Below are 25,465 nucleotides of genomic sequence, written 5' to 3'. Positions count from 1 at the left end.
TTCGTTGGCTGTTCGTCTGTTATCAACGTCTAAATAAAGAATATATTTGTCTATTATCAATCTATCTATCTAAATGTCTCGCTATCTATCTATCTGTATGTCTATCAAATAAGTTAAGTTTAGTAGAGTAGATTCGCTCGCTGTTCGTCTATTATCAAGGTCTAAATAAAGAATATATTTGTCTATTATCAATCTATCTATCTGAATGTCTCGCTATCTATCTATCTGAATGTCTATCAAATAAGTTAAGTTTAGTAGAGTTGCTTCGCTTGCTGTTCGTCTATTATCAACGTCTAAATAAAGAATATATTTGTCAATTATCTATCTATCTATATCTCTATCTATTATGCTTAGTAGAGTTGCTTCGCTCGCTGTTCGTCTATCATCAAGGTCTAAATAAAGAATATATTTGTCAATTATCTATCTATCTATATATCTATCTATTAGTAGGTTTAGTAGAGTTGCTTCGCTAGCTGTTCGTCTGTTATCAACGTCTAAATAAAGAATATATTTATCTATCTATCCAGCTGTCTACATTAGGGGATTTTTTCCCGATTTTTTTTTTAAATTCAAGTAGTGCAGTTGCATTTATTATGCCTTTTGGTAAAAAAACACTTAAAAATGTGAAAATTAGAACCCTTTTTGGACAAGTAATAATATGCTCAGCAATTTCACTTTGAAATTATTAGGCTCCCCTAATGGGGTAAAAAATTCATTGCATCAGAAGCTTCATGGTTCTCCTTGAGGAGAAGAATCAGGATCTTTTGTCCGTTTCAAAATATCTAGTTCCTAGCCGTAGAAATGACTGAAAATCCACTACTTTAAGGGTTATTTGAGAATTGGCCAATTTTTGGAGATTTTCTCAGGCTAGGAACGAGATATTTGAAACGGATAAGGAATTGAGGAGTAGAATCAGAAACTTTTATCCGTTGTAAAATATTTATATGTCCGATTATCTATCTGTCTGTTTAGCTATTTTTACATTTTTAATATTATATCTACTCATTTAAAAATTATATTATAGTAGTTTTGAATCTATCTATGTATATTTCTAACCTGAAATAATCTGTTGAACTTGTATCCAAAGTCCTTTAGCTTGACAACTTCGCAAATCCTTATCCTTTTCTGTTCCCCTTTCTCCCCCCTTCACTTTTCCAGTATCCCCCTTCCCCTCCTTCTCTTTTCTTGTGTCTGCCTTCTCCTTCTTCTTCATAGATTGGCGCACAAGATGTAACTGCTCAAATTTATCCTGTATAATAAATAAATCACATTGTATTAAAGACAGCTTTCCACGGATATTAAAATTATAAGATTAAAACTGATGTGCCGGATGTCCGGGTTAACAAAACTAGTATTAATTGTATGATTTTTATTTAAATATTCATGGAAAATTGTCTGTTATTCGATGCTATGAAATGATAAAATGATATAGGTGTACCTATCTGTCTCCTAAGATAGTTTTACTTATTTGGTAGATACTTAACTGGGACATAGGCAAGCAAGCCAAGGGGGATGGGGTTTAAAAGGTTACTTACTACCCAGGTATACGGTATAAGCCCTACTTATTTGGGTTAACATCACTTTACCTAACAAAACCTAACCTAAAATAAGCATAAATAATATATTTTCTATATGCAATATTCCGGAAACCGCCTAAAAACTTGACCTGTAGACTCTGAAATTCTTGGTGAATATTCTGCTCAAGACCCTGCATGCTTTTCTTCATCTCTAAATAATAATATAGAGTAACAGGATGGATTAGATTCTGTCTGTCAGAGAATCTGTCTGTAGCAAAGGATCTCGAAACTGCTGAACTGATATGGTTCTCTTAATAGGGCCTAAAAGATGCAAAACTATTTTGTGAGATGGTAGATCCAAACCCCTAAGAATAATCAACACTAGAATAATATTTCCCCTCCCACAAAATATTTTTATTTTTATGCTTAAATTGATAGTGTATGGTCGAAATGGATGTAGTAAATGTGGATATATTGACAGGGGAAACTTTGACTTAAATATAGACCTCATTTTCAGGTCAGTTCGTTCATCCAGTAGAAGGGGATAGGGTAAAGGAGGTGAATTGTAAACGTTATTCTATTATGTCGTCACAATAGTTCGCAAGATTGACTATAATTTTAAGAAATATATTCTGCGAATGGAAGATAAATCAGTAGGTAGAATGTTTAAAATCCCCAAAAAGTGGGGCTATTTGATTTGAGCACTGACTAATAAACAAAGTGCTAAGACACTACCTTTGATGTTTAGAGCTTGTTGTAGAATTCGTTGGACAAGAGTTTCCTCATCACATTCTGAAAATATGCTCAATAAGATCTATAAAATAGACAATCAATTTCTGTTATGTTTAAAAATATGGCAGAGAATGAATCCAGGTATCTAAAGTGATAAGACAATGGGTAATAAATTGATGTACTTACCCAAGAATTATACACAAATCATCCCGTCTATAGATTACATATAGGGGTTGAAACTTTTAGACACCCAAAAAATCATAATTGAATAAAAGTCCCCAAAGTTGTTAAGTTAACGAATACGAAAATGTTACTACAAAACTTTGGGGACTACTGTAATAAACAGACTAATGTACCCTACCTCCCTGGAAAAAATTCAGTTAAAATTAGGTGAAATATTAATGACAGAAGGGATGGGGATATTGAACTGTAAATTACACTGCACTGGTACCCAAAGTTTTATAACCCAGAGATCTTATTCGTAAACTCAAAAAAATATTTATAATTAATTTTCATTGGTTGGTTGATTAAGTTGAGTGTGCAAACTTTTCTACCACTAATTGTAATTTAAAGAAGGGGTAATTTTGTGTAACATCAATGAGAATGTACATCAATTTATCGGCCACTATCCTATCCCTTTAGATCCCTGATATGGTAGAAAAGGAATTTGAAAATCTTCAAAATTATAAATCAATATTTTACCTTTGCACTCTGAAGCATAATCAAAAGCATTGTTTAAGTCAAAATATTTTTCTTCAATATTTCTAATACGTTTTATATATTGATTGGTTGTCTATCGGGCGAATAGACGCTTTACAGTTACACTACAATTATCAGAGGTGTAGCATTTTTCAAGGTAAGCCAGATATCTTGGCTCAACACGTAGCGCATCCGCGCTCGTCGCCAGGGAGGTGATAGGTTCGAATCTCGGGCCAACACCGCTTTATAACTAAAGACGTTAAAAATAGTTCCTATTGCTGCTATGTCAGATGCGTGACATAAATATTAAGAGTATGGGGAATGTCTTGGCCCATAAACCGGCGCAACTCACTACCATGCAGTTAGGACTTCTCAGGCATAGGTCGTGCAATCAAAGAGTTGGTTGTCTAATGGATGTTACTTAACCTAAAATCCGTGGGTGTTAGAGTATCGCATCCCATTAGACTTGGATGATGCTCTTGATTCTCTAGATGATTACTTAAATCGAAGGAAAATCCCACCCTTACGGGTTAATGGTAAAATGTTTAGAACCCGAAGCGACACAGAGCCCCCTAAAGGTCATCAAGTATCAATATATTATGTTCCTAGCCGGCTGCATGTACATTTGGTTTTGTCGTGTGTTGAACATTGGAACATTTCTTTGAGTGTTAAACATTGGAACATTTTGAGTATTGAACATAGGAACATTTTGTGTTTTAGACATTAGACCATGTTGTTGTGTGTTGAACATTGAAACATGTTGCTGTGTGTTGAACACAGGAACATGTTTAGTGTTGAACATGTCCTTGAACATTTGATCATCTATTCCTATTAATTAGACCTAGTCACTATATTTAAAGGGATCTAAAGGGATAAGACAATGGCCGATAAATTAAAGAATCCCAATAATGATACACAAAATATCCATTTGTTAAATTACTATTATTAGTTGAAATTATGACCATCCCTATAATACAGTAACAGGATCTGTAATTGTCTGTCAGTTCCGAAGTATCTCGCTAACCGCTATGGTTCTCCTTTACAATGTAGCTTCTCATAAGACCTGGGAATTTATAACTATATTGGGGAAGGGTACCAACATCCTCCAAAGCGAAATCGTCCCTAAAAGAATATTAACCGCCCCCACAATTTCATTTTATATTTTTCTTTTTAAAACTAAAATTAAGATTGTATCGACTTATCCCCCCCCCCCCTAACTTCAAGTACCACTATAGGCATTCTAAGATGCAAACCCTAATTTGCTTGTTAAAAGTTGATGTATTGATTATGTCTAATACCCATAATATTGTTTGTGTGATCAGCGACATCGTTGTAAGGAGCATCAGAAGCATCAAGATCTTTTTCAACAAAGTAGTTTTACACAAATTTCAGACTCCTATCTTTGTTTTAAAACCAAATTACTCTATAAATATCCGATCCCAGGGAGGCAGGGGACATTGGGCTGTTTATTACACTAGTCTTTAAAGTTGTATAATAATGTTAATTATCCGTTAATTCGATCCCCATCAGAGATTTAAAGGGATAAGATAATGGACGATAAATTTATGTTTAAGCACAATTATGTTTAACAAAACTCCCGTTTCGTACCTAGATTAAAATCATCGTTGGTTAGTTAATAAGAACAATTTTTTTAAAGAGAGAATGTGTTTATAAAACTTTCGAAATCATTATTTACAACACTTTTTTTTAGACAGCTCAACATAGGTATGGATTTAGACTATTTTCTACCACCCTATTGAGAAAAAAAAGAAAGCTACATTGTAAAGGTAAACCATATGATATAGGTTCAGCAGTCAGCAAGATTCTTTGCAACAGACAGACAGGAATCCTGTTGCTTTTTATATAGGGATTAAGTTATGAATATATGAGATAACTAGCGTCTGCGCTCCTAGCATCTAGAAGCTGTATTAGAAGGAGTGAAGAAAGTAGGAAAATAGCCTGAAACCAAACTTAGATAGAAAAATAAAATAGCTTAAATCCACAAAGGGACCTTTAAGACGCTTCCAAAAAATGAGAACTCAGTAGTCATTGAAATCTTAAGCTGCAGACATAAAAAAAACTTACTACTTGGTATAATAGGATACATTTGTAAAAATACTATGTTGATGCACGAAAATTGGTGTGGAGGTGGCATTTGCATTCGTTGCGTGCCCACCACTCTTGAAGAAACTATCCAAGTCTTCCACATTCTTAAGTAGGATTCAAAATGTTAAGTTTTATATTTTTTATTGGTTTTTAAACTCAATCTCCTGTGGCTAAAATAATGATACCCCCATCCACACCCTTTACCATGGTTCGGAAGCCGCGCTATCAGCCGCGCGGCTGCGGCTGAATCCTAATTTGCGGCTGCGGCTGCTTAAAGTTATGGAAGTGGCTGAGGCTGAGAGTGGCTGAGGCTTAGTGCGGCTGAGAGTGGCTGCGGCTGAATGCGGCTGAGGCTTAATAAGAATTGGGGTGGCTGAGGCTTACAGTGGCTGAATTGGAATTTTGTGGCTGAGGCTTCGAGCGGCTGAGGCTTACAGTGGCTGAGGGTGGCTGAGGCTTACAGTGGCTGAGGCTGCGGCTTACTGAAAGCCGCGCGGCTCATAGCGGCTGCGGCTTACAGTGGCTGATTGGAAAATTAAGCCGCGCGGCTGAGTGAGGCTGAGAGTGGCTGATAACATAATTAAGCCTTGCGGCTGATTCTGAGGCTGCGGCTTACTGAAAGCCGAGCGGCTGAGGTTGTGGCTGAATTAAATTCAGCCGCGCAGCTGAATGCGGCTGAATACAATATTAAGCCTTGCGGCTGATCTTATGGCTGATTATAAAATAAGCTTTGCAGCTGAGGCTTCGGCTAAATTGGATTTTTTAAATGCATTCTAGGACATTTTTTGGAGAGTTGAGGGTGGTTAGGGGTTGTGAGAATAAGAGTGGAGGGAAGAGGGGGGAGGACAGCAGGATTTTTTCAAATGTTTGATTCAGAATTAGTACCCAAATTTTATACTGGTACCCAAAGTTTTATACTGGTACCCAAAGTTTATTCTGGTACCCAAAGTTTTATTCTAGTACCCAAAGTTTTATACTGGTACCCAAAATTATATACTAGTACTCAAATTTTATTCTGGTACCCAAAGTTTTATTCTAGTACCCAAAGTTTTATACTGGTACTCAAAGTTTTATACTGGTACCCAAAGTTTTAGTCTGGTACCCAAAGTTTTATAATGGTACCCAAAGTTTTAGACTAGAACCCAAAGTTTTATACTGGTACCCAAATTTTACTGGTAACCAAAGTTTTATACTGGTACACAAAGTTTTATACTGGTACCCAAAGTTTTATACTGGTACCCAAAATTTTATACTGGTACCCAAAGTTTTATACTGGTACCCAAATTTTACTGGTAACCAAAGTTTTATACTGGTACACAAAGTTTTATACTGGTACCCAAAGTTTTATTCTGGTACCCAAAGTTTTATACTGGTACCCAAAGTTTTATACTGGTACCCAAAATTTTATACTGGTACCCAAAGTTTTATACTGGTACCCAAAGTTTTATACTAGTACCCAAAATTATATACTAGTACTCAAATTTTATTCTGGTATCCAAAGTTTTATTCTAGTACCCAAAGTTTTATACTAGTACTCAAAGTTTTATACTGGTACCCAAAGTTTTTATACAGGTACCCAAAGTTTTAGACTAGTACTCAAATTTTATTCTGGTACCCAAAGTTTTTTACTTGTACCAAAAGTTTTATACTAGAACCTAAAGTTTTATACTGGTACCCAAAGTTTTATACTGGTACCCAAAGTTTTAAACTGGTACCCAAAGTTTTATACTGGTACTAAAAATTTATACTGGTACCCAAAGTTTTTTACTGGTACCCAAAGTTTTTATACTAGAACCCAAAGTTTTATACTGGTACCCAAAGTTTTATACTGGTACCCAAAGTTTTAAACTGGTACCAAAAGTTTTATACTGGTACTAAAAATTTATACTGGTACCCAAAGTTTTTTACTGGTACCCAAAGTTTTATACAGGTACCCAAATTTTATACTGGTACCCAAAGTTTTATACTGGTACCCAAAGTTTTATACAGTTACCCAAATTTTATACTGGTACCCAAATTTTATACTGGTACCCAAAGTTTTATACTGGTACCCAAAGTTTTATACTGGTACCCAAAGTTTTATACTGGTACCCAAAATTTTATACTAATACCTAAAATTTTGTTTTAATATTGGTACCCAAAGTTTTATACTGGTACCTTAAGTTTTATATGAGTACCCAAAATTTTATACTGGTACCCAAATTTTATATTGGTACCCAAAGTTTTATACTGGTACCCAAAGTTTTATACTGGTACCCAAAATTTTATACTAATAGCCAAAAATTTATTCTGGTACCCAAAGTTTTATACTGGTACCCAAAGTTTTATACTAATAGACAAAAATTTATTCTGATACCCAAAGTTTTATACTGGTACCCAAAGTTTTATACAAGTTTTTTAGCAGTAGGAATTTATTTCAACATCTTTAGTTATGATGCAGTACAAAGCCTATCAACTCCCAGACGACAAGCCGATGCGCTACATGTTGAGCCACGGTCGAGGGTTTCTATGACATTAACTCAAGGTCCAACAACCCTGGATAACTAAGGGGAATTATATCTTTCCTTTGCGCCTGTTCATGTTGCACACCTAGCACCTAGGAACCATTTAATGTCTTCAGTTATAACGCAGTGTCTGCGCGAGATTCGAACCTATTACATCCCTGATGACAAGCAGATGCGCTACTTGTTGAACCTTGGGGAACCAATTCTTTCCTTTTCTGTATTAGTTTAAGTGACATCTATCCAGCAACCAACTTTTTTTTATTGAACTACCTGCCTGAAAGTTTTATGGTAATGAGTTACGCCTGTTTATGAGCCAAGGAAATCCTCCTACTCCAACTTTACATGTTGCACACCTGCCATAGCAGCAGTAGGAACCATTTAATGTCTTCAGTTATAACGCAGTGTCTGGCCAAGATTCGAACCTATTGCCTCCCTGATGACAAGCAGATGCGCTTCTTGTTGAGCCATAGTACGCAGGTTAAATTTGTCTTAAAAATAATCGTCTTTAAAATGCTTATCATATGTACACTTGCAATAAATGTATTTGTCATAAAAACTTACCTCTTATGAAAAATGTTTTTTTTACAAAAGTGCTTTTTATTACAATTATTCATGGGTATAATTTTTATGACTAGTTATGGATAGTTAAGGGGAACCAATTCTTTCCAATTTAAGTGACATCTATCCAGCAACCAACTTCCTGCCAGAAAGTCCTATGGTAATGAGTTACGCCTGTTTACGAGCCAAGGAAATCCTCATACTCTAACTTTACATGTTGCATACCTGGCATAGCTGCAGTAGGAACCATTTAACGTCTTCAGTTTTCACGCAGTGTCTGGCCAAGATTCGAACCTATTACCTCCATGATGACAAGCAGATGCGCTACATGTTGAGCCATAGTACGCAGGTTAAATTTGTCTTAAAAATAATCGTCTTTAAAATGCTTATCATATGTACACTTGCAATAAATGTATTTGTCATAAAAACTTACCTCTTATGAAAAATGTTTTTTTTACAAAAGTGCTTTTTATTACAATTATTCATGGGTATAATTTTTATGACTAACTTTTTATGTCACATAATCTTAATGACAATGTAATTATGAAGTTATTAAAAAAAATACTAAACAATAGGTACTGGAAAAAGAAGAACTGAATTAAAATAATTTTTTTGGGGGTAGGGTTATTTTTATTGGGTGGGGAGGGCCAGGGCAAGTAAATCCCATTTTTAATTTTGGGGTGATGTTTAATTTTTTTTCTAAGGCAATTTTTTCTGGTAGTGTGATGGTACCCTCCCCCAAAATAGTTGTAAACCTTCCCAGTACCTATAAGAAACTACCCTGAATAGAAGCACCATATCGGTTTAGTAGTTAGCGAGATCCTGTAGTACAAACATATAGACAGACAAACAAACAGACATCATAATACTTAATGATCTAAAAATAAGACAAATTTTCATTTTGAAATATTGGAGCTCTGATAGCTTTTTGGTACGGTAACAGCTTTGAACCATCTATCATCCGGGTTCGAATCCCAGAAGAAAAAAAAATTTGGGGGGATGAAGGGTGACTTTTATTATTTTTTTATGGGAAAATAGGGGGGAGTTTGGTTGAGCACCCACCAGTTTTAATTTTAGTTTTTTTAAAAATTCAAAAACTTGGAAAAGGCAATTTAAAAAGTTTTCATTAGTTCAGTAGTTATCGAATTCTTAATCTACAGACAAAATAACTCTCCATACTTTATACAAGGTTTTAGAAATAATCATATGTAATTCTTGGTGGAATTGAACAGAAAACCTTTCTTACACATTATGGTGCACTAACCCTTAGAACATAGGTGTAAAGCAATTTTATATTAAAATTTAGTAAATAATATTACAAATAAAGTAAGTTTACCTAGAACAAATCTCCTCTAATCTTTTTTTACACATTATATCCACCCTCCTTTTAAAATTTTTTTTCAACTTGAGAGGAAAATAACTAAATATAAATGAGAGGAAACAAAAATTATTGTCCATTGTCCCAATGTCCATAGCAGAATAAAAACTTTAATCACATTCAATTCTTGGTGGAATTGAACCAAGAACCTTTCCAACACACGACTGCCACACTAACCCCTAGACCAAAGGTGACAGAAATTTTGAAGAAAAATTTAGGTCTAAATATCACAATTTAATAAATTATTGGGTGCTAAATTTCATATGTATAACTCTTATGTACATACTTGTTTTAATATGTAATGAGTTAATGGTTAAAGGATACTAGTGGCTGCGCCCCTAAAACCTCTAGGAATACTTAAGGGAAGCAAAAATAATTTATTTGAGGGTCATCTTTTTTTGGGAGGGAAAAGATACATTTCCCCAAAAAAATTTTAAACTTTCCCTGGATCAATAAGAAGCTTCACATTACCACTTTATATAATAGAATATGTGGATATATTAAAAAAAAGAAAATTTGTTAATAAAATTATGGACCTCATTTATTGGCCAGTTCATTTATATATCCCATAAGAGGGGAGAGATGGATTAAAGGGGGTGTATGGGGTTATTGTTATTTTAGCCAGCTGAGATTATTTCTTTATCAGAGTACATGAAAATATGGACAACATCAAAGTAATAATATATCGATTCATGTATTGCTTATAAATTCAGAAACTGTATAACATAATGATAAAGATAAAGAAACATTTTTTTTATAATAATTGCAGTTTCGAAAATAAAATCAATTTTAGTAAGCATCTTTGTAAAATAATCAAAATCGGATGATAATCATTTAACTATTTCAATCTATCGAGTACATAAAGATTATGTAGATTTTTTTGCATATTATACAGGACAATTTATTGCATTTTACAGACCTTTTTTTAACCAACTTTAAAAAGTAAAATACATCGCTGTTTAAATTTTTTTTTGTTAGAAAACATATTAGGATAATTTGTGTTCAAAATAAACACACACGCACACCCTCCCCCCTCCCCAAATCTTAATTTAATTATTTTCATTAATTTAAAAATACTATGAAAAATGAAATATGTATAAATCTTTTTTTTTGCATAACTTTTTCAGTGTCTCTCATCAACCACAAAGTATTAAATACATTTAAAATTGAAGAAATATCTAAGTAGGAGAAGCTTAATTATATAGAACAAGTATTGCGTACCTAAACGGAAAAATAATAGAGAAGCTACTATATAACTTGAGTATCACAAAAATTGATTGCCCCCTGTGAGGTTTGAACTCACGGTCCCTAGTTTACAAGACGAGTGCTCTACCATTGAGCTAAATAGGCCACTTGTACAAGAAAAAAATTTAAGATAATATAAATTCATAGTGAATATTAAGTAAATTCTGAAAAATTTGTATCTTTTAAAAACAATAAAATTAGGCAAATAGTATTCAATAATATTCATAAGTATCAACGTTCAAAAACGTATTGCTCCTGGTGAAATTCGAACTTATGACCCCGGCATAACAGTGTAGAAGAACCGTGCGCTAACTGATTGCGCCACTGGAGCTCTTACATTACAGGTTCAAACTTTTTGTAGTTGTTCGAGATGGTAGTTTCTATGTTGTAATTTTAAAAAAAACTTAAGATAAAATTTTTATAAAAGAATATAAAAAAAATTAAAAGTATAACATTTAAAAAAAATTATTTTTGGGCGATGGAAATGTCTGACCCCCACCCCAAAATTAGCTCAAAACCATCCAATGTCAATATATATATAACTAGCGGCTACGCCCCTAGAGGCCTCTAGGGGGCACTTGAGGAAGAGAGAGAGTCAAATTTAATAACCCAATTTCTTATTTTAAATTTTTAAAGAAAAGTAAAAAAAAAATTTTTTGGGGGGGGGGAATTTTTTTTTTTAGGGGGGGGGGCCTCCCCCCTCATTTTTAATTTTAGTTTAAAAAATTTTCTTTTTTTTGAGGGGGGGGGTTTAATTTTTTTGGGGGTTGGGGGTGTCCCACCCCCAAAAAAATAGTTATAAACCTTCCCAGGACCTATGAGAAGCTACCCTGTTAAGGAGAACCCGATCGGTTCAGCGGTTAGAGAGATCCTTCGGTACAGACACACAGATACACAGACATCCTGTTACTTTAGTAAAAGGATTCCTGAGAAGGACAACATTGTCAGTTCAGTGGTTGCTGAGATCTTAAGCTTCAGACAGACAAAATTAAATGAAAATTAAGCCCCGCGGCTGAATTGAGGGCTGAGGCTTGTACTAATTTAGCACCTGCGGCTGCGGCTGGGGCTTACAATATCTCAGCCGCGCGGCTGTGTCAAAGCTGCGGCTGAATTTAAAAAATTAAGCTGCGGCTGAGGCTGCGGCTTACAAATATCAAGCCGCGCGGCTGCGGCATAATCATAACTTTGCAGCTGCAGCCGAGGCTTTCTTGAAGCCGCGCGGCTGAGTGCGGCTGCGGCTTCAAATTATTAACAGCCGCGCGGCTGAGTGTGGCTGAGGCTTCCCCAACTATAAGCCGCGCGGCTGATTGCGGCTGAGGCTTAGAGGGGCGTTGGCTGAATGAGGCTTAGTGCGGCTGAGGCTTAATGTGGCTGAATTGGAGTTTTGTGGCTGAGGCTTACAGTGGCTGAGGCTTACAGTGGCTGAATGCGGCTGAGGCTTACAGTGGCTTATGTTTTCTTTAAGCCGCGCGGCTGCGACTAAGGCTGAGGCTTATTGGGTGGCTGAGGAAGCCGCGCGGCTGATTTTGAGGCTTCTCGTAAGCCGCGCGGCTGATGGTGGCTGAGGCTGCGGCTTCCAAACCCTGCCCTTTACCCAATCCCCTCCTCTCCTACTGGATGAAGGAACTAACCAATAAATGAGAACAATATTATCAAGCTAAATTGACGTCAAATTTCCCCTGTCAATATAACCACTTATTTCATATATCCATTGAGTTAAGAAATATTTTGATTCCTGATCAATAAGCATTCTTTCCCAGGACTCGGAGGAATCTCCACTAAAAATTTTTATCATATTCTTTTAAGTTTTAATCATTGAGAAGTTTAGGTGATAACTAATCAAATGTACTTTGGAATTCTATATAGACCGACTATAGTCAATGGTCATTAATTAGTTGGAATGTTATAGAAGTTTCGATACCAGGGGTGTATTTTTTCCATAACGTAGTGCATCGTCGGGGAGGTGATAAGTTCGAATCTTGGCTTAACATAGTGTCATAATTAATGACATTCAAATGGTTCCTACTGCTGCTATGTCTGGAACGTTTCACTAACATAGATGGTAGATGGAATGCCTTGGCCCAAAACAGGCGCAACTCATTACATTCCAAACCAAGGTCGTGCAATCATAGAGTTGGTTGTCTGTTGGGTGTTTCTTAACCCGATACCCCAGGTGTTTGAATAAATTTGGCTCCAATTAGTTTTTAGATCTTAAGTTAGAGTGTCATGGACAGCAGCCTCGCCCATATGAGGTGATTGATAGGTTAAAAACCTCCAACGACAAAGCCCAAATTGTGTCAAAAATGATCCATGTGACGTCATAAAAATGAGAGAGATGAGAGGTGAAGTGGGAAAGAAAACCCTAAAAAAGAGATGGATAATCCCTCATTTTTATGACGTCATGTGGCTGATTTTTGAGTGACGTTCTCTTCATCGTAATTGATAGGTAAAAATCCTGGAACCTTTTATTGTCCTGATTTCCCCAGTCCTCTTCTCCTCCAGTGGTAAATATAAAAGAATTAGACTCTATTTCTGGGCTACTCGACTCGCCGGCGTGTCTGCCTGATAATTATTTGTTTTTTGTTTAGTACATTTTTTAGAAATTGTGATAGATAATTTCTGGGGAGGGTGATAATAATTCATCCACCCCCTTTGGCGACTTGTGTATTTAACAGCTTAATGTCCTGGGATCTACTATTTTTGTGAAAAAAAAAATTATTTATGTATGTTTGACATTAGTAAAGCGTTTGTAAATCTTCAAACGGGTAAGTTTAAACAAGGATTGCAACATTCATAAGAAGTGAAGCACAAAAAAAGCATATATGGACAAATGGTCAACGGGAGTTATATAGCAGATGTTGAGTTTTAAAGTAATAAACAAATGGAGATAACATGCAAAAAAAAAATCTAAGCAATCACGAAACCGTTAAAACTTTTTCTTCAGATCTATTCTATACTAATTAATATAAGCCTACTTTAAACTTGCATAGTATTTTATTATCCGCGGAAAGCTGTCTATAATTGGATACGAAGTTGATTTACCTGTCCCGGTGGAAAACCGGTTTTTACACTTTCTAAAAAACGAGGAAAAACTCTTTCTAATCTTGCCATGGAACGACGACTGACGTCTTGACGCTCTCGACGAATTCATCGATTGTCGCCTCGACAACGACTCAGCATGCTGGGAGTGGTCAACTGGAGGAGGATGATAGAAAGATTTGCTTCTGCTTTTTGTATTAATTGATTTGCGCATTTTTGATGGAGCTTGTTCACTAACAGCAGAATGGTTGGTTTGGTCATAATTTCTTTTAGGAGGAATATTTTAGCTATAAAAAAAGAGGGGGGAAGTTTTGACACATTTGCGTAAACAGTGAGAATAGGCATTTTCTTTGGACTGATAAGATAGGTTATTAGGGATAAAATCATTTTTATATGATAAATTTTCCCAAGTTTTAAGATTTTTTGGATTGGCCTCCAGGTTCAGGAGCTGCAGGCCTCCAGGTGGTCTCTGGACAGGTAAAAATTAAAATAAAAAATAATTTTTTGAATAGTTAGAGGTCATTTTATATAACAAAAAATTCATATTTCTAAATGTTATTTACATATATCAAGATGCATATTTTGCTTAATAAGTTCACCTATATCTCTTTAAAAAAATTCAATTTTTGTTTTTACCTGTCCAGAGACCAATTGGAGGCCTGCAGCTCCAACCTGGAGGCATGCAGCTCCTGAACTTGGAGGCCTAACCAAAAAATCTTAAAACTTGGGAAAATTCATCATATAAGAATGATTTTATCTTTTATAACCTATCCTCTCAGTCCAAAGATAAAGCCCATACTCACTGTTTACGCAAATGTGTCAAAACTCCCCCCCCCCCCTCTTGTTCATGCGAAAAACCCTTTAATTACAAAACCCTTGTCTGAAAGTTCTAAATATCATGCATGTTATTGAAATAACTTTCTGCTGCTCTGTCAAGTGCATTACATTAATATAGTAAGCTTAAGAAGAATGTCTTGGCCCATAAATAGGTGCAACAAATGCATTTAGGACTTAAGTGTCGTGCAATCAAAGGGTTTGTTGTCTGTTATCTAAACCTAATACTACTTGGGAACAGGGATACAAAGTATGATTCAAGTTGCATGGCGAGGAATAGAACCTTATTGTATATATTATTACTTGGATGTTACACCAGATTTTCATGTTCTAGAATAATAATACTTCCCATCCACCCCCTCCTACTGGATAAACGAACTGACCAGTCAATGAGTTACACATTAGCAACCTAAATGTACGACAATTTTTCCCCTGTCATAATATCTACACATATTCTATATCCATTATGGCGAGGAATAGAACCTTGAGGAACACCTCTCCCCGTTATGATAAGCAATTATTTTAAATAAAGACAAATAGTTATTCTTTTGGTGAAATATCCTTTCCTGTTTGGCTTGGAATTTACAAAATTATGATCAGTTACTTCCTCTGCTATCTCTTTCTTTACTCCATTGGCATTAAGATTATCCACATCATAAGCACCTCTAGTAGTATATTCATCAAATGCTTTGATATTGTCATTAACTTTATTGAAGTTTGTTTTAGAAATCTCATTTCTGTTGGATAGAAGGGCATCCACAGATTTTGACCTGTACTTAATTTTGAAATTTTTTTCTGTTGGTTGATTCATTTTAAAAAGGAGGAAGTCTAAAAATGAAAACATTTTTGTTACTTTAACTTTACCACATGCCTCTGATATCCCAAAAAAATATAAGCTCTAATATAATATGTTAAAAGTGAATTTTTGTCCGTTTTACTAAAAATGTGATGAAAAGGGGGGGGGGGGGGAAATGTGGTGACTCGTGCCACGACATACCAGCAATTTTATTTTGGGTGCTACTCCCTTAGTTTTAGAGATAATTGGGTGAAATCTTTTGGGCTGGGTCACTAATTACCCCAACTAGAGGTATCTTTCAAAAAAAAACGGCGGCGGGTCCGCCGCTCCCGCCGTTCGCCGCCATTTTCCGCCGCCGCCAAAAAATTTTTTTTTATTGCATTTCTCGCCGAATTAGGCAATTTATAATCATTTGAGACCATGTTATTTTTTTCAAAAATTTTTCCCCTTATAACCAACCCTGCGGGGGGACTTAGTCATTTTTTTCAAATTCTCGTTTATCAAGGTATATCTTAAATTCAGTGCCTCTACTAAGCTTTTAAAGATATTGAAACAAAATCTTTTGAGGTAGGTCAGTAAAAAATATTTGAATAAAAAATGGCGGCGGAACCGCCGCTCCTGCCGTCCACCGCCATTTTCCGCCGTCGCCACCAAAATTTTTTTATTGCATTTCTCGCCGAATTAGGCAATTTGGAATCATTTGAGACCATATTATTTTTTTCAAAAATTTTTCCCCTTACAAGCCGTCCTGTGGGCGGCGGAAAATGGCGGTGGATGGCGGGAGCGGTGGTACCGCCGCCATTTTTATTCAAATATTTTTTTGCTGATCTACCTCAAAAGATTTTGTTTCAATATCTTTAAAAGCACAGGAGAAGCACTGAATTTAAGATATACCTTGATAAACGAGAATTTGAAAAAAATGACTCAAGTCCCCCTGCAGGGTTGGTTATAAGGGGAAAAATTTTTGAAAAAAATAACATGGTCTCAAATGATTCCAAATTGCCTAATTCGGCGAGAAATGCAATAAAAAAATTTTTTGCGGCGGCGGCGGAAAATGGCGGTGGACGGCGGGAGCGGCGGTACCGCCGCCATTTTTTATTCAAATATTTTTTACTGATCTACCTCAAAAGGTTTTGTCTCAATATCTTTAAAAGCTTAGGAGAGGCACCTTGATAAACGAGAATTTGAAAAAAATGACTCAAGTCCCCCCGCAGGGTTGGTTATAAGGGGAAAAATTTTTGAAAAAAATAACATGGTCTCAAATGAATCCAAATTGCCTAATTCGGCGAGAAATGCAATAAAAAAAATTTTTTTGGCGGCGGCGGAAAATGGCGGCGAACGGCGGACCCGCCGCCGTTTTTTTTGAAAGATACCTCTAGTTGGGGTAATTAGTGACCCAGCCCAAAAGATTTCACCCAATTATCTCTAAAACTAGGGGAGTAGCACCCAAAATAAAATTGCTGGTATGTCGTGGCACGAGTCACCACATTTCCCCCCCCCCCCCCTTTGGCAATTTTGTTAACGATAATTTTTCTTTTATTTGTTTTCAAGATGGAAGAAAGCTATGTAATGAATAATAGCGTTCTACTCCTGTTTTAATAATTAACCCTCTTAGGTCCATGTTAGCAACCTAATTTGACGACAATTTTTCCTTTGCCATTAAATCCACATACATTATCTATAGCAATTGTCATATTATATTCTAGATACTACAGAAATATTTGAAGGATAACTATTTTAAGTAGCTCATCTTATTAATTACGCTTTGTGAAAATATGCCTTTAATATTAATTTGTTCTAAACCTTCTTTATTTAGTGGCCCACAAACTTATTTTTCGTTAACAAAAAGTCTTTTTTAGTAAATACAAACCTCATAAAAAAAGATACTATAAAAATAAATCACTATTTCGATTACAGCAAAATGAATTAAGTTACAAAATAAAAAACACCACATTTATTTTAAATTTTTATTAAGCTCTAACAAATCTCTGAAACAGAATGTAAAAAAAAAATCATCTGAGGTATCATAATTATTAATCATCATGATGAAACTAAGACTAGAAATGCAATAAATCTTTCTGGTCATCAAAATAACATTTGAACAAGGGGATCTAGTGCAGTTCACGGTAAAAAGTTCCTGGTAACGATTATCTCCAAAAATCTATGAACTTTTGCGGCTCCTAGATGTCAAATGGCTGAACGTACATGTCAGGCCCGCACACCGTGTTAAGCAGCATAAGAAGGCCTATAAATATTCTGGAATAGCCAAGATCAAATGATGCACAGGGAAAGCTTTTTCGCGCATTTTTGTACACTGCGAGATAAGTGTGGATTTTTAAATAATGACTCTTCCAGATTATTTGTAGGCCTTCTTTGGATTGTTCAAATTTTGTGCGAGCATAATTTAAAAGTTTCAACGTATGGCCATTAGCAGCCGTCGACGTTCGTAAATTTTTTGAGATAATGGTTACCAGGAACATTTCACCATGAACTGTACTAGATCCGAACGAAGTAAGGCGGCGGCTATTTTGTATAAATCTCGTAATACAGACGTAAAGGATACTTAGAAATATGTCAGAAACCTAAAAAGATGGGGGAGGGTCGAAAATGCTACTCATCCGTATGGTAATGTGTTTTCAGACGAAGAATAAAAAACAGAAAAAGAACGCTTTTTCCAGTAATGCTTCGAAACCGATTAATTTCCGGTTATCAGCCATACTAAAAAAATCATATATTATAGCATCGCATTACAGAAAATTTTCCACGAATATCACAATAAAAACTATAAAATTAATAGAATTAATCTTCATTTTAACATCAACGGAAAACTGTCTGTAATACGATGCGAAAAATAACTAATATGGTTCCTGTTTCTTAATGCCATTCATTCCATGATTACGAGATCCATACAAAAATCACCACCACCCCTTTTGTATAAACACAACAGTTTTGGAAGCTTATATTGGCTTGTGGAGGCTTTTTTTAACCAATAAAAACATCAGGCATTGGGTAGTTTATAAAAAAAAGATTACCTAATTATTTTTAGTTCAAAAAATCTTTAACTATACAAGAGCATTTTTTTATATTTCAAATTCCTAATTGAATTATTGTCAGCCTTGCTAAACTACTTATTTAAAAAACATATCTTCCCTATAAAATGATACTTTCAAACGGTCTTTTGAAAATATTATATATATGGCAGTTTAATTTTGTAATTGTTCATTACTTTTAATCAAATTTATAATATCATTTTCATAAACTTTGAGTTAACAAACAATTTTGTTCCAAAACTTACACAATAATTTCTAATATCTCAACATTGCATCCGAATTTCTTCACAAAAAAATCCACCAATTTTCTTTTCTTTACATCATCGGCATGCCCCGCTGGTTGATGTCGATGCCGAACTTGTTGCTGACGGTGATCTGAGCTGTGGCGGCCTCCTTGAGCCCGTACAAGTGCGCCATCTCCAGCTCTGTGTTGGCCAGGGGGATGGCCTTGCTGTACAGCTCGATGGCACGCTTTAGGTTCCCCTTCTGGACCTCTGGTAAATAAAATTAAGGATTAAAGTATGTACAATAAGATCTCGTAACGGCTGGACCTAATGAGATCAAGCCCCAAGAATTTTCTAAAAACTTTAGATGATGATTCCTATGTAAAGTAAGATTTGTAAGGCGTAGCACCTCTATAATCGTTACCATGCTTATTAGTTTACTTTTTGACAACTTTTTGTAAGATATAATCATCCTATTCATCTGATTTTTGAAATAAAGATTCCTAGGATAAAAAGTATATAATCAAATCATAAAAATAAAAGTATGTCCTTTGAAATAAAATTATGTAAAATTTTGTTTAGACTTACAGATCAATATTCTTTTTATTAAGTTCTGACAAGGGTTATAGTTCACTATCCTTCCTTCTAATTTTAGAGCTTCTCTGTTATGGATGTTGTCATTCTTGTATCATATTATGTTTACCTATAGTTCCCAGGGTTTCGTAGGCAAACTCACAAAGTTCGTCCATTTCCAGCGCTTTCTCCATAAGCCTGACTCCTTCGGCTATATCACCACGGGACTGTAGTGCCATCAACCCTCTAAAATATGTATTTATAACTTGGATGTTACACCAGATTTTCATGTTCTACAATAAAGCGAAACTCGCAGCGGGCTAAAAAACAATACACCCCATCAAAACCCTTTACTCTCCTCCCCTTCTACTGGATGAACGAACTGACCAACAAGTGAGGTCCATATTAATAAGCTAAATTGACGAAAAAGTTTCCCCTGTCATAATATCCCCCTATATTTTATATCCAAAAAATATTTTAATTTTATTATTTTTCATTCTAAATATCCGCAAAAAGCTGTCTGTAATGCGATAAATAACTATTCTTCAAACTTCTCCTACCTATGAACCATCAAGTTGGCATTGTTGGGGTCAATCTCCAGCGCCTTTTTGTACAGCGCGTCCGCCTCCTTGAACTGCTCCTGTGAGTTGAGCACCTGGGCAATAGATATAATATGTCTAGATGTTCCATCTGACTCATTTTTCGTCAAACTTAAGCAGGGATTTTTGCAGACGAAACCTTTGTTTACTTTTTGTTTTATACCTACGAGATACGGGCGAGGATAATTAAGACGAAATTTTTCGACGATAAAATATTTAGAGAGCTAACATTATTCTAAGACATTAAACTATTCATAACTAACTACACATTGTACGAGGGAAGAATTAGAAATATTTACACAAAACAATTTACACAATAAAAGCTTTATCCTAAGATATGCGACAATTTATAACGTACTTAAATCTGTAAAATGTTTGAACCAATGAGATGTCTTAAATGTACCTTTAGTTCTCTCCTATTGGCTGATTTAAACAAAATGTCTCTAGGTTATCTCTATTACCTGGGCCGCCAGGGAGTAGTTCTCCACACACTTGGGGTACTTCTCTATGGCTTCATAGAAGTCGGATATTACGGTATGAATCTGGAAATAAGAAGTTTGATTAAAAGGGGAATGGGCTGGAATAATACTCGTGTAGGGAAGGGAACTTTGCTCCTGATAACAGTTTTTAGTTTCTTAAATAATCAAAATCATCGAATTTCGCAACTAAACGCTCAATACCGGACGTTGCTACAAAAGACCTAAGGGGGGGGGGGGGGGGTAATGCAACCATCTCGTAATCAATGATTAAATGGCACTTAGAATCCGAATTTCGTTACGAAACCTGTCATGAGTAATCCTTGGTAGGTCTATTTTCCCTAAATTGAACAAAAAGATGAAAAAGAGTAACGGCTAACAGCTCAGCCGTTTAGCCGTTTTTTTTTGGCTATTTTTGCGGCAAATCTGTCATAAATTTCGTAGGAATCAACTTTTTGAAACATATATAATGTATGCTTTAAATCATGTGAAATGATACCAAAAACAAATTTCTAGTACCAGCAACTACCGGCTAGAACCGTTTGTAAACGATTTGGAGCGACAAAGGGTGTGGAGATAGGTTTCGTGACGGATTAGCCCTGAAAATAGCAAAAAAATGGCTGAACGGCTCAGCTGCCAACCGTTAGCCGTTACTTTTCCAACTTTTTGTTCCGTTTAAGGAAAATAGACCTATAAAGGAATACTCATGCCAAGTTTATTAACGGAATTCGGATTCTAAGTGCCATTTAATCATTGATTACGAGATGGTTGCATTAACCCCCCCCCCCCCCTTAATATTCTGCTTATTAGGTGTTGACACTCTACAAGTGTTCAATGTTCATGTTCGACTAATGTGAACTAGAGTTAGGTTAGGTAATATTGAGTAGTCCCGCAGGGTTTAGATTAGATTAGGATTCTACTGGAATAAGCATAATTTACCTTTGTCATATCACCAATCATAACTGCACATCTATTTAAAGACAACAAACATGTTAATTCATGTTATTCATTACTTAATTGCTATAATATTACGTGGATGTTGCACCAGATTTTAATTTACTCTAATAAAGCGAAACTCGCAGCGGGCTAAAATAAAGATACTTTAAATATTACTAAGGGATTGGACCATAGTAGGGGCTATTTTTAAAAAGTAGATTATAGGCTTAAATAGGCTAATACTAGCCTAAGAAATGAAATTAGAAATAAAATAGCTTTAAAGAATTCTAGGAGCTATGTTCAGATTCCAAAAAATGAAGAACTTAATCCGGTTAAATGAAATTTTAACAAACTGGAATAAAAATCCTTACCACTTTTATTACAAAGGATTAATACTATTGTCTTTGTTTTAGTAGCGAAGCAACTCTATAATTTGGAATTTTGTCTAAAACGTTTTTGGATTTTCTCGGCTCCTGTAAAAGATAGACAGCTGAGACTTCATGACATTATTCCCATCAGTATGGAGCATAATTAAGTTAAATTCATCCATGGCGGTCATACTACTTTTAGACAGGGTTTTGGCTACTTTTATTTGTTTGCTTTCCTGTAATCTGTATATAGTTTTTGAGCATAAGCAATGGGATGGTTGGGATTAAGTTCAACAGCTCGCTTAAAGTCAACAATTGACTTATTCATCTCTTCCAATAGTAAGTACACTTGACCTCTGGAATAGAAAAATCCGTCAAAAATTAATTAAATAATAACGTAGTCTAAAACTTGTAGATTACTTAGGCAAAAATTGAAGGATAAGGGGTGTTTACCCCCCTGAAACTATGAAACCCCTCATAAATTAAAAATATACAATAGATTATAAATATAAATCTTTCATACACCTCATTAGAACAGATTAGGTTAGGTTATATTGGATAATAGGCAGCCTCGTTTGGGCAATTCAGGTGTAGGCCCTGCATGACCCCCCCCCCCACAGTGGGATTTTTGGTCATTTTTTAAATTTCCTCAATTTTGAGTTAAATGTCCCAGGGGCTAGTATTACCATTCAAAAGTTGCCATGCAACAGATTTTTTTATATACTACAAAATTAGGCAAAATACAGCCGTTTTGCTGAACGTGGTCAAAGGAATATTTTTTTAAAAGTGAATTTTTTCATTAAAATCATCATACATTGCTTTTCCCACTTTTTCCTAGAATAAATTGGTGTAAAAATCTGATTAAATGATATGTAACAATATTTCATTGATATATACAGATGTTTCTACTTTAAAATGCAAAGAAAAATAAGAAAAGTTGTCATAAATCTGTAATTTAAAATCCAAGAACACCTAATATTGCATCTTAAAATAACATGTATTTTTTACGTTTAAAGGTTTTTCTCACTTGGGGCTACGAGGTGCCAAAAGTTATTTAGGTCCTGATTAAATTCAAGTATTCATAATTCAAGATTAGTTCATAACTCTTGGCACCTCGTAGCCCCAAATGAGAAATCCAGCTTAGAAAATAGATACTATGAAGTTGTATTAATATAAATTAAATACCATTATGAAGTCAAACTACTAAAAATTTATATAATTTAATAACACACATATTTAATCTTTAAAGGTTACCTTTCCGTTTTTAATATTGAAGCTATTCTGTAAATGATACGTCCGTCTGTCAGTACATCTGTCCGTTAGAAACATTATTAGGGAAAACGTGAATATCTCGGCTGATATTTAAAAGACTTTATTACCATACTAAGAAGCATCCAGATTATAATTTACTAAGTCCTTCAGTCTATTGGTAATGGTCTGACAACCAGTTGATTTATATTTGAACAAGGATGACAAAATTCATAAAAGCAAAGCTCTGAAACGGGGTGACAGACAAACAGCGTGAATATGTAAAGTATATATAAATAAGTCTTGTCAAAATTTTGCCTAAATTTGTTGCAAAAGTTCTTAAATATAAAATACTGTTTAAGGGTAAACGGACATTGTTAGGAATTGATTATAGAGATGCTTCGCTTTTAATATTGTACTTATAATATAAGTTAAAAACCAACATAAACGTATTGACATTCTGGTAATGATTATAGGGTTGATACGCTTTCCAAATCATACAGAACTAATACAGGAAACAATAGAACAATTCTAACATGCCTAAGTTAACAAAAAAGCTAACGTTACGGACGCAGGGACGTACGGACTGACCCTAATTATAGAAAAGCTACGCTGTAATTTTAGATAGACAGCTTTTTTTTTGGGGAGGGGGGGGAAAGATTTACCTCATTGATGGTAATGCGCCCCTAGCATCTAGGGTATTCGAAGGGATATAGAAGGGCAGAAAAATAGCTTAAAACAATACCCAGGCTTATTTATAAAAATGAAATAGCCTAAAACCATCCTATAAGAAGCTTCCCTCTAAAGAACCATATCGGTTCAGTGGTGAGTGAGATTCTTCGCTACACACAAAAAAAGCTTAGTACTTTATATTATGGGATATACTGAAAACATATATACAATGATTATTATGAAATAGTTTTAGGAACAAAGCTGCTCAATTTTTATAAATGTGCGTATGTCTTCCTTTCTGTATTTCTGAAACATTTAAATTAAATTTGATTTCTAAGCCACTATTTTTTTCTGTCTGTCCTTTAACTTTGTTTGAAATACTTAATTTATATTGTTCTTTCCTTTCAATGCCCTTGGTTTCTAAATCTAATAGTAGTTCCTGAATCCACATTCATTTACTGTAGGTATTACCTAAACTCTCCATCCAACTATCAAAATTTAAAAATAACAAGGATGACAACATCCATTAAAGCGAAGCTCTGAAACGGTGGGACAAACGAACATTAACACTTATAGATTGTCATAACTAAATAATCAGAACGTAAATGTATAAAAGTTTAACAGAATTGTAAGTAAATTTGTTGAAAAACTGAATAATTACAGGATAATTTTTAAGGACATTGTAATAGGGCTCGGCAAATATACCTCAGGCAAACCTTTTACAATTTTAAATATCAACTAAAAGGTCGAACCTGACCCTAGTATGACAATCCCTTTTATCAAAGATCTTTTAAAGCATCAAAATGGGTTAAAATTTATAGCTTAGTCACAGCTGATGCGCAGCTGCCGAGCCCTGTATACTATTTATTGAAAACTTAGAAGCATATGATATGTATATTAATCATATACGTACACCTTAAAAACTCTCCAAAAGTTTAATTTAGGTCTAAGTCGATGTTAAAAAAAAATTCTTTTTAGCAGAATAATATAAGAAATTTCGAATTTTTAACTATATGAGTAGAGTAGTTCTAGGGACATTTTTCTTATTAAAATCACAATAATATGTATATAATATGTTATATTACATAAGCTATAACCTGTATATGAAAGGTTTTAACTTTATTTTTAGATAGAATACGCTTTTGTTGGCATTTGTGACTCATAAAGTTAAAAAATCCCCAAATCAGCCAAAAAACCCACTGTGCCCCCCCCCCCCCTACCTATTTTCTTTTTATTTCAAAATGAGGAGGGGTTATCAGTGATCTACAAGCACTTTATGTGAAAGCACCAAAATAATAATTTACCTATGATTATAGATATCAGAATTATTCGGATCAATATCCGCCGCGCGCCCAAAATCCTCCAAACTCAGCTCCGGATCCTTCTTGGGATCTTTGCACATCTGAATGTATAGGCTGGCACGCTTGATGAGCGCGTTCACGCGCACGGCCGCGTCCACAGCGTCGCCGCCGTCAATAAGAACGGTCAGGTCGTCCATGGCGAGGTTTTGTTGCTTGCGCAGAGCGTAGAATGTTCCACGTAGCAATCTAAAATTGATGTAATTTTTAGTCTTTAAGATTTTAAACTTTACAAGTTGTGTACTTAAAGATATCAGGGATCTAAAGGGATAAGAAAATGACCATAAAAATTCAATGAAAGTCCCAGAAGTTTTTAAGACAACATATAAGAAAACGTTTTTAAAAAATTTGGAGACTAGTGCAATAAACATCCCATAATAATTTTTAGTCTTTAAAATATTTGACTTTTTAAGTTGTGTACTCTTAAAATATACATTTGAAGATGACCAACAGTAGTGATTTTAAGGTTTGTATATTATGGGGTACAGAATGTACAAAATATACTTTGCAATATGACCCGTAATTGTATATGGGTTTTTGTTCAATTTCTTGT

At 34.9% G+C, this 25,465-nt stretch overlaps 3 protein-coding genes, 1 long non-coding RNA gene and 1 other non-coding gene across 5 annotated transcripts in view; all 5 read right to left on the bottom strand.

Moving 5' to 3' along the window:
• Positions 1-213: 213 nt before the first annotated feature.
• On the bottom strand, positions 214-4,642 carry LOC145318137 (uncharacterized). The gene is made up of 7 exons (XM_080159486.1): positions 4,247-4,642; positions 3,557-3,776; positions 2,952-3,016; positions 2,253-2,309; positions 1,667-1,728; positions 1,057-1,249; positions 214-293 (listed from the first exon to the last, which is right to left on the bottom strand). The coding sequence occupies exons 1-7, from the start codon at positions 4,248-4,250 to the stop codon at positions 214-216; spliced, it is 681 nt and encodes a 226-aa protein (XP_080015612.1). The 5' UTR covers positions 4,251-4,642.
• On the bottom strand, positions 4,534-14,046 carry LOC145318136 (uncharacterized). The gene is made up of 5 exons (XM_080159484.1): positions 13,782-14,046; positions 13,202-13,301; positions 12,477-12,517; positions 5,068-5,160; positions 4,534-4,556 (listed from the first exon to the last, which is right to left on the bottom strand). The coding sequence occupies exons 1-5, from the start codon at positions 13,990-13,992 to the stop codon at positions 4,534-4,536; spliced, it is 468 nt and encodes a 155-aa protein (XP_080015610.1). The 5' UTR covers positions 13,993-14,046.
• On the bottom strand, positions 10,773-10,844 carry TRNAT-UGU (transfer RNA threonine (anticodon UGU)). Its single transcript has one exon. It is a non-coding gene; the product is annotated as a tRNA-Thr (tRNA).
• A 3,315-nt stretch (positions 14,047-17,361) lies between the features above and the next one.
• LOC145315619 (uncharacterized) lies at positions 17,362-18,029 on the bottom strand. Its single transcript, XR_013878094.1, has 2 exons — positions 17,894-18,029; positions 17,362-17,519 (listed from the first exon to the last, which is right to left on the bottom strand). It is a non-coding gene; the product is annotated as an uncharacterized LOC145315619 (long non-coding RNA).
• A 307-nt stretch (positions 18,030-18,336) lies between these two features.
• LOC145318135 (lysine-specific demethylase 2A-like) overlaps positions 18,337-25,465 on the bottom strand; it is a 42,568-nt gene continuing 35,439 nt past the window's right edge. The window contains exons 37-43 of the mRNA XM_080159483.1: positions 24,859-25,101; positions 21,873-21,990; positions 21,270-21,302; positions 20,316-20,396; positions 19,816-19,910; positions 19,386-19,501; positions 18,337-18,952 (exon numbers count right to left, since the gene is read on the bottom strand). Of these exons, the coding sequence (XP_080015609.1) occupies positions 18,774-18,952; positions 19,386-19,501; positions 19,816-19,910; positions 20,316-20,396; positions 21,270-21,302; positions 21,873-21,990; positions 24,859-25,101 (865 nt within the window). The 3' untranslated portion in view covers positions 18,337-18,773. The remainder of the gene's footprint in view (positions 18,953-19,385; positions 19,502-19,815; positions 19,911-20,315; positions 20,397-21,269; positions 21,303-21,872; positions 21,991-24,858; positions 25,102-25,465) is intronic.

This window comes from Acartia tonsa, chromosome 4 (genome assembly GCF_053477335.1).
Source record: "Acartia tonsa isolate MP-2025a chromosome 4, ASM5347733v1, whole genome shotgun sequence".
Classification (NCBI taxonomy): Eukaryota; Metazoa; Arthropoda; class Copepoda; order Calanoida; family Acartiidae; genus Acartia; species Acartia tonsa.
This window is presented reverse-complemented; position numbering and strand designations above follow the sequence as displayed.

Coding starts and splice junctions, on each gene's coding strand:
- LOC145318137 (XM_080159486.1), bottom strand. Junction 3,017..3,556: donor CAAATGTACATGCAGCCGGC/TAGGAACATAAT, acceptor TATAAAACGTAT/TAGAAATATTGAAGAAAAAT. Junction 1,729..2,252: donor ACAAGCTCTAAACATCAAAG/GTAGTGTCTTAG, acceptor ATTATTATTTAG/AGATGAAGAAAAGCATGCAG.
- LOC145318136 (XM_080159484.1), bottom strand. CDS start 13,992: ATGCGCAAATCAATTAATACAAAAAGCAGAAGCAAATCTTTCTATCAT. Junction 12,518..13,201: donor GGAAATCAGGACAATAAAAG/GTTCCAGGATTT, acceptor AAAAATTTTTAG/TGGAGATTCCTCCGAGTCCT. Junction 5,161..12,476: donor GGAAAGAATGCTTATTGATC/AGGAATCAAAAT, acceptor GAATCCTACTTA/AGAATGTGGAAGACTTGGAT.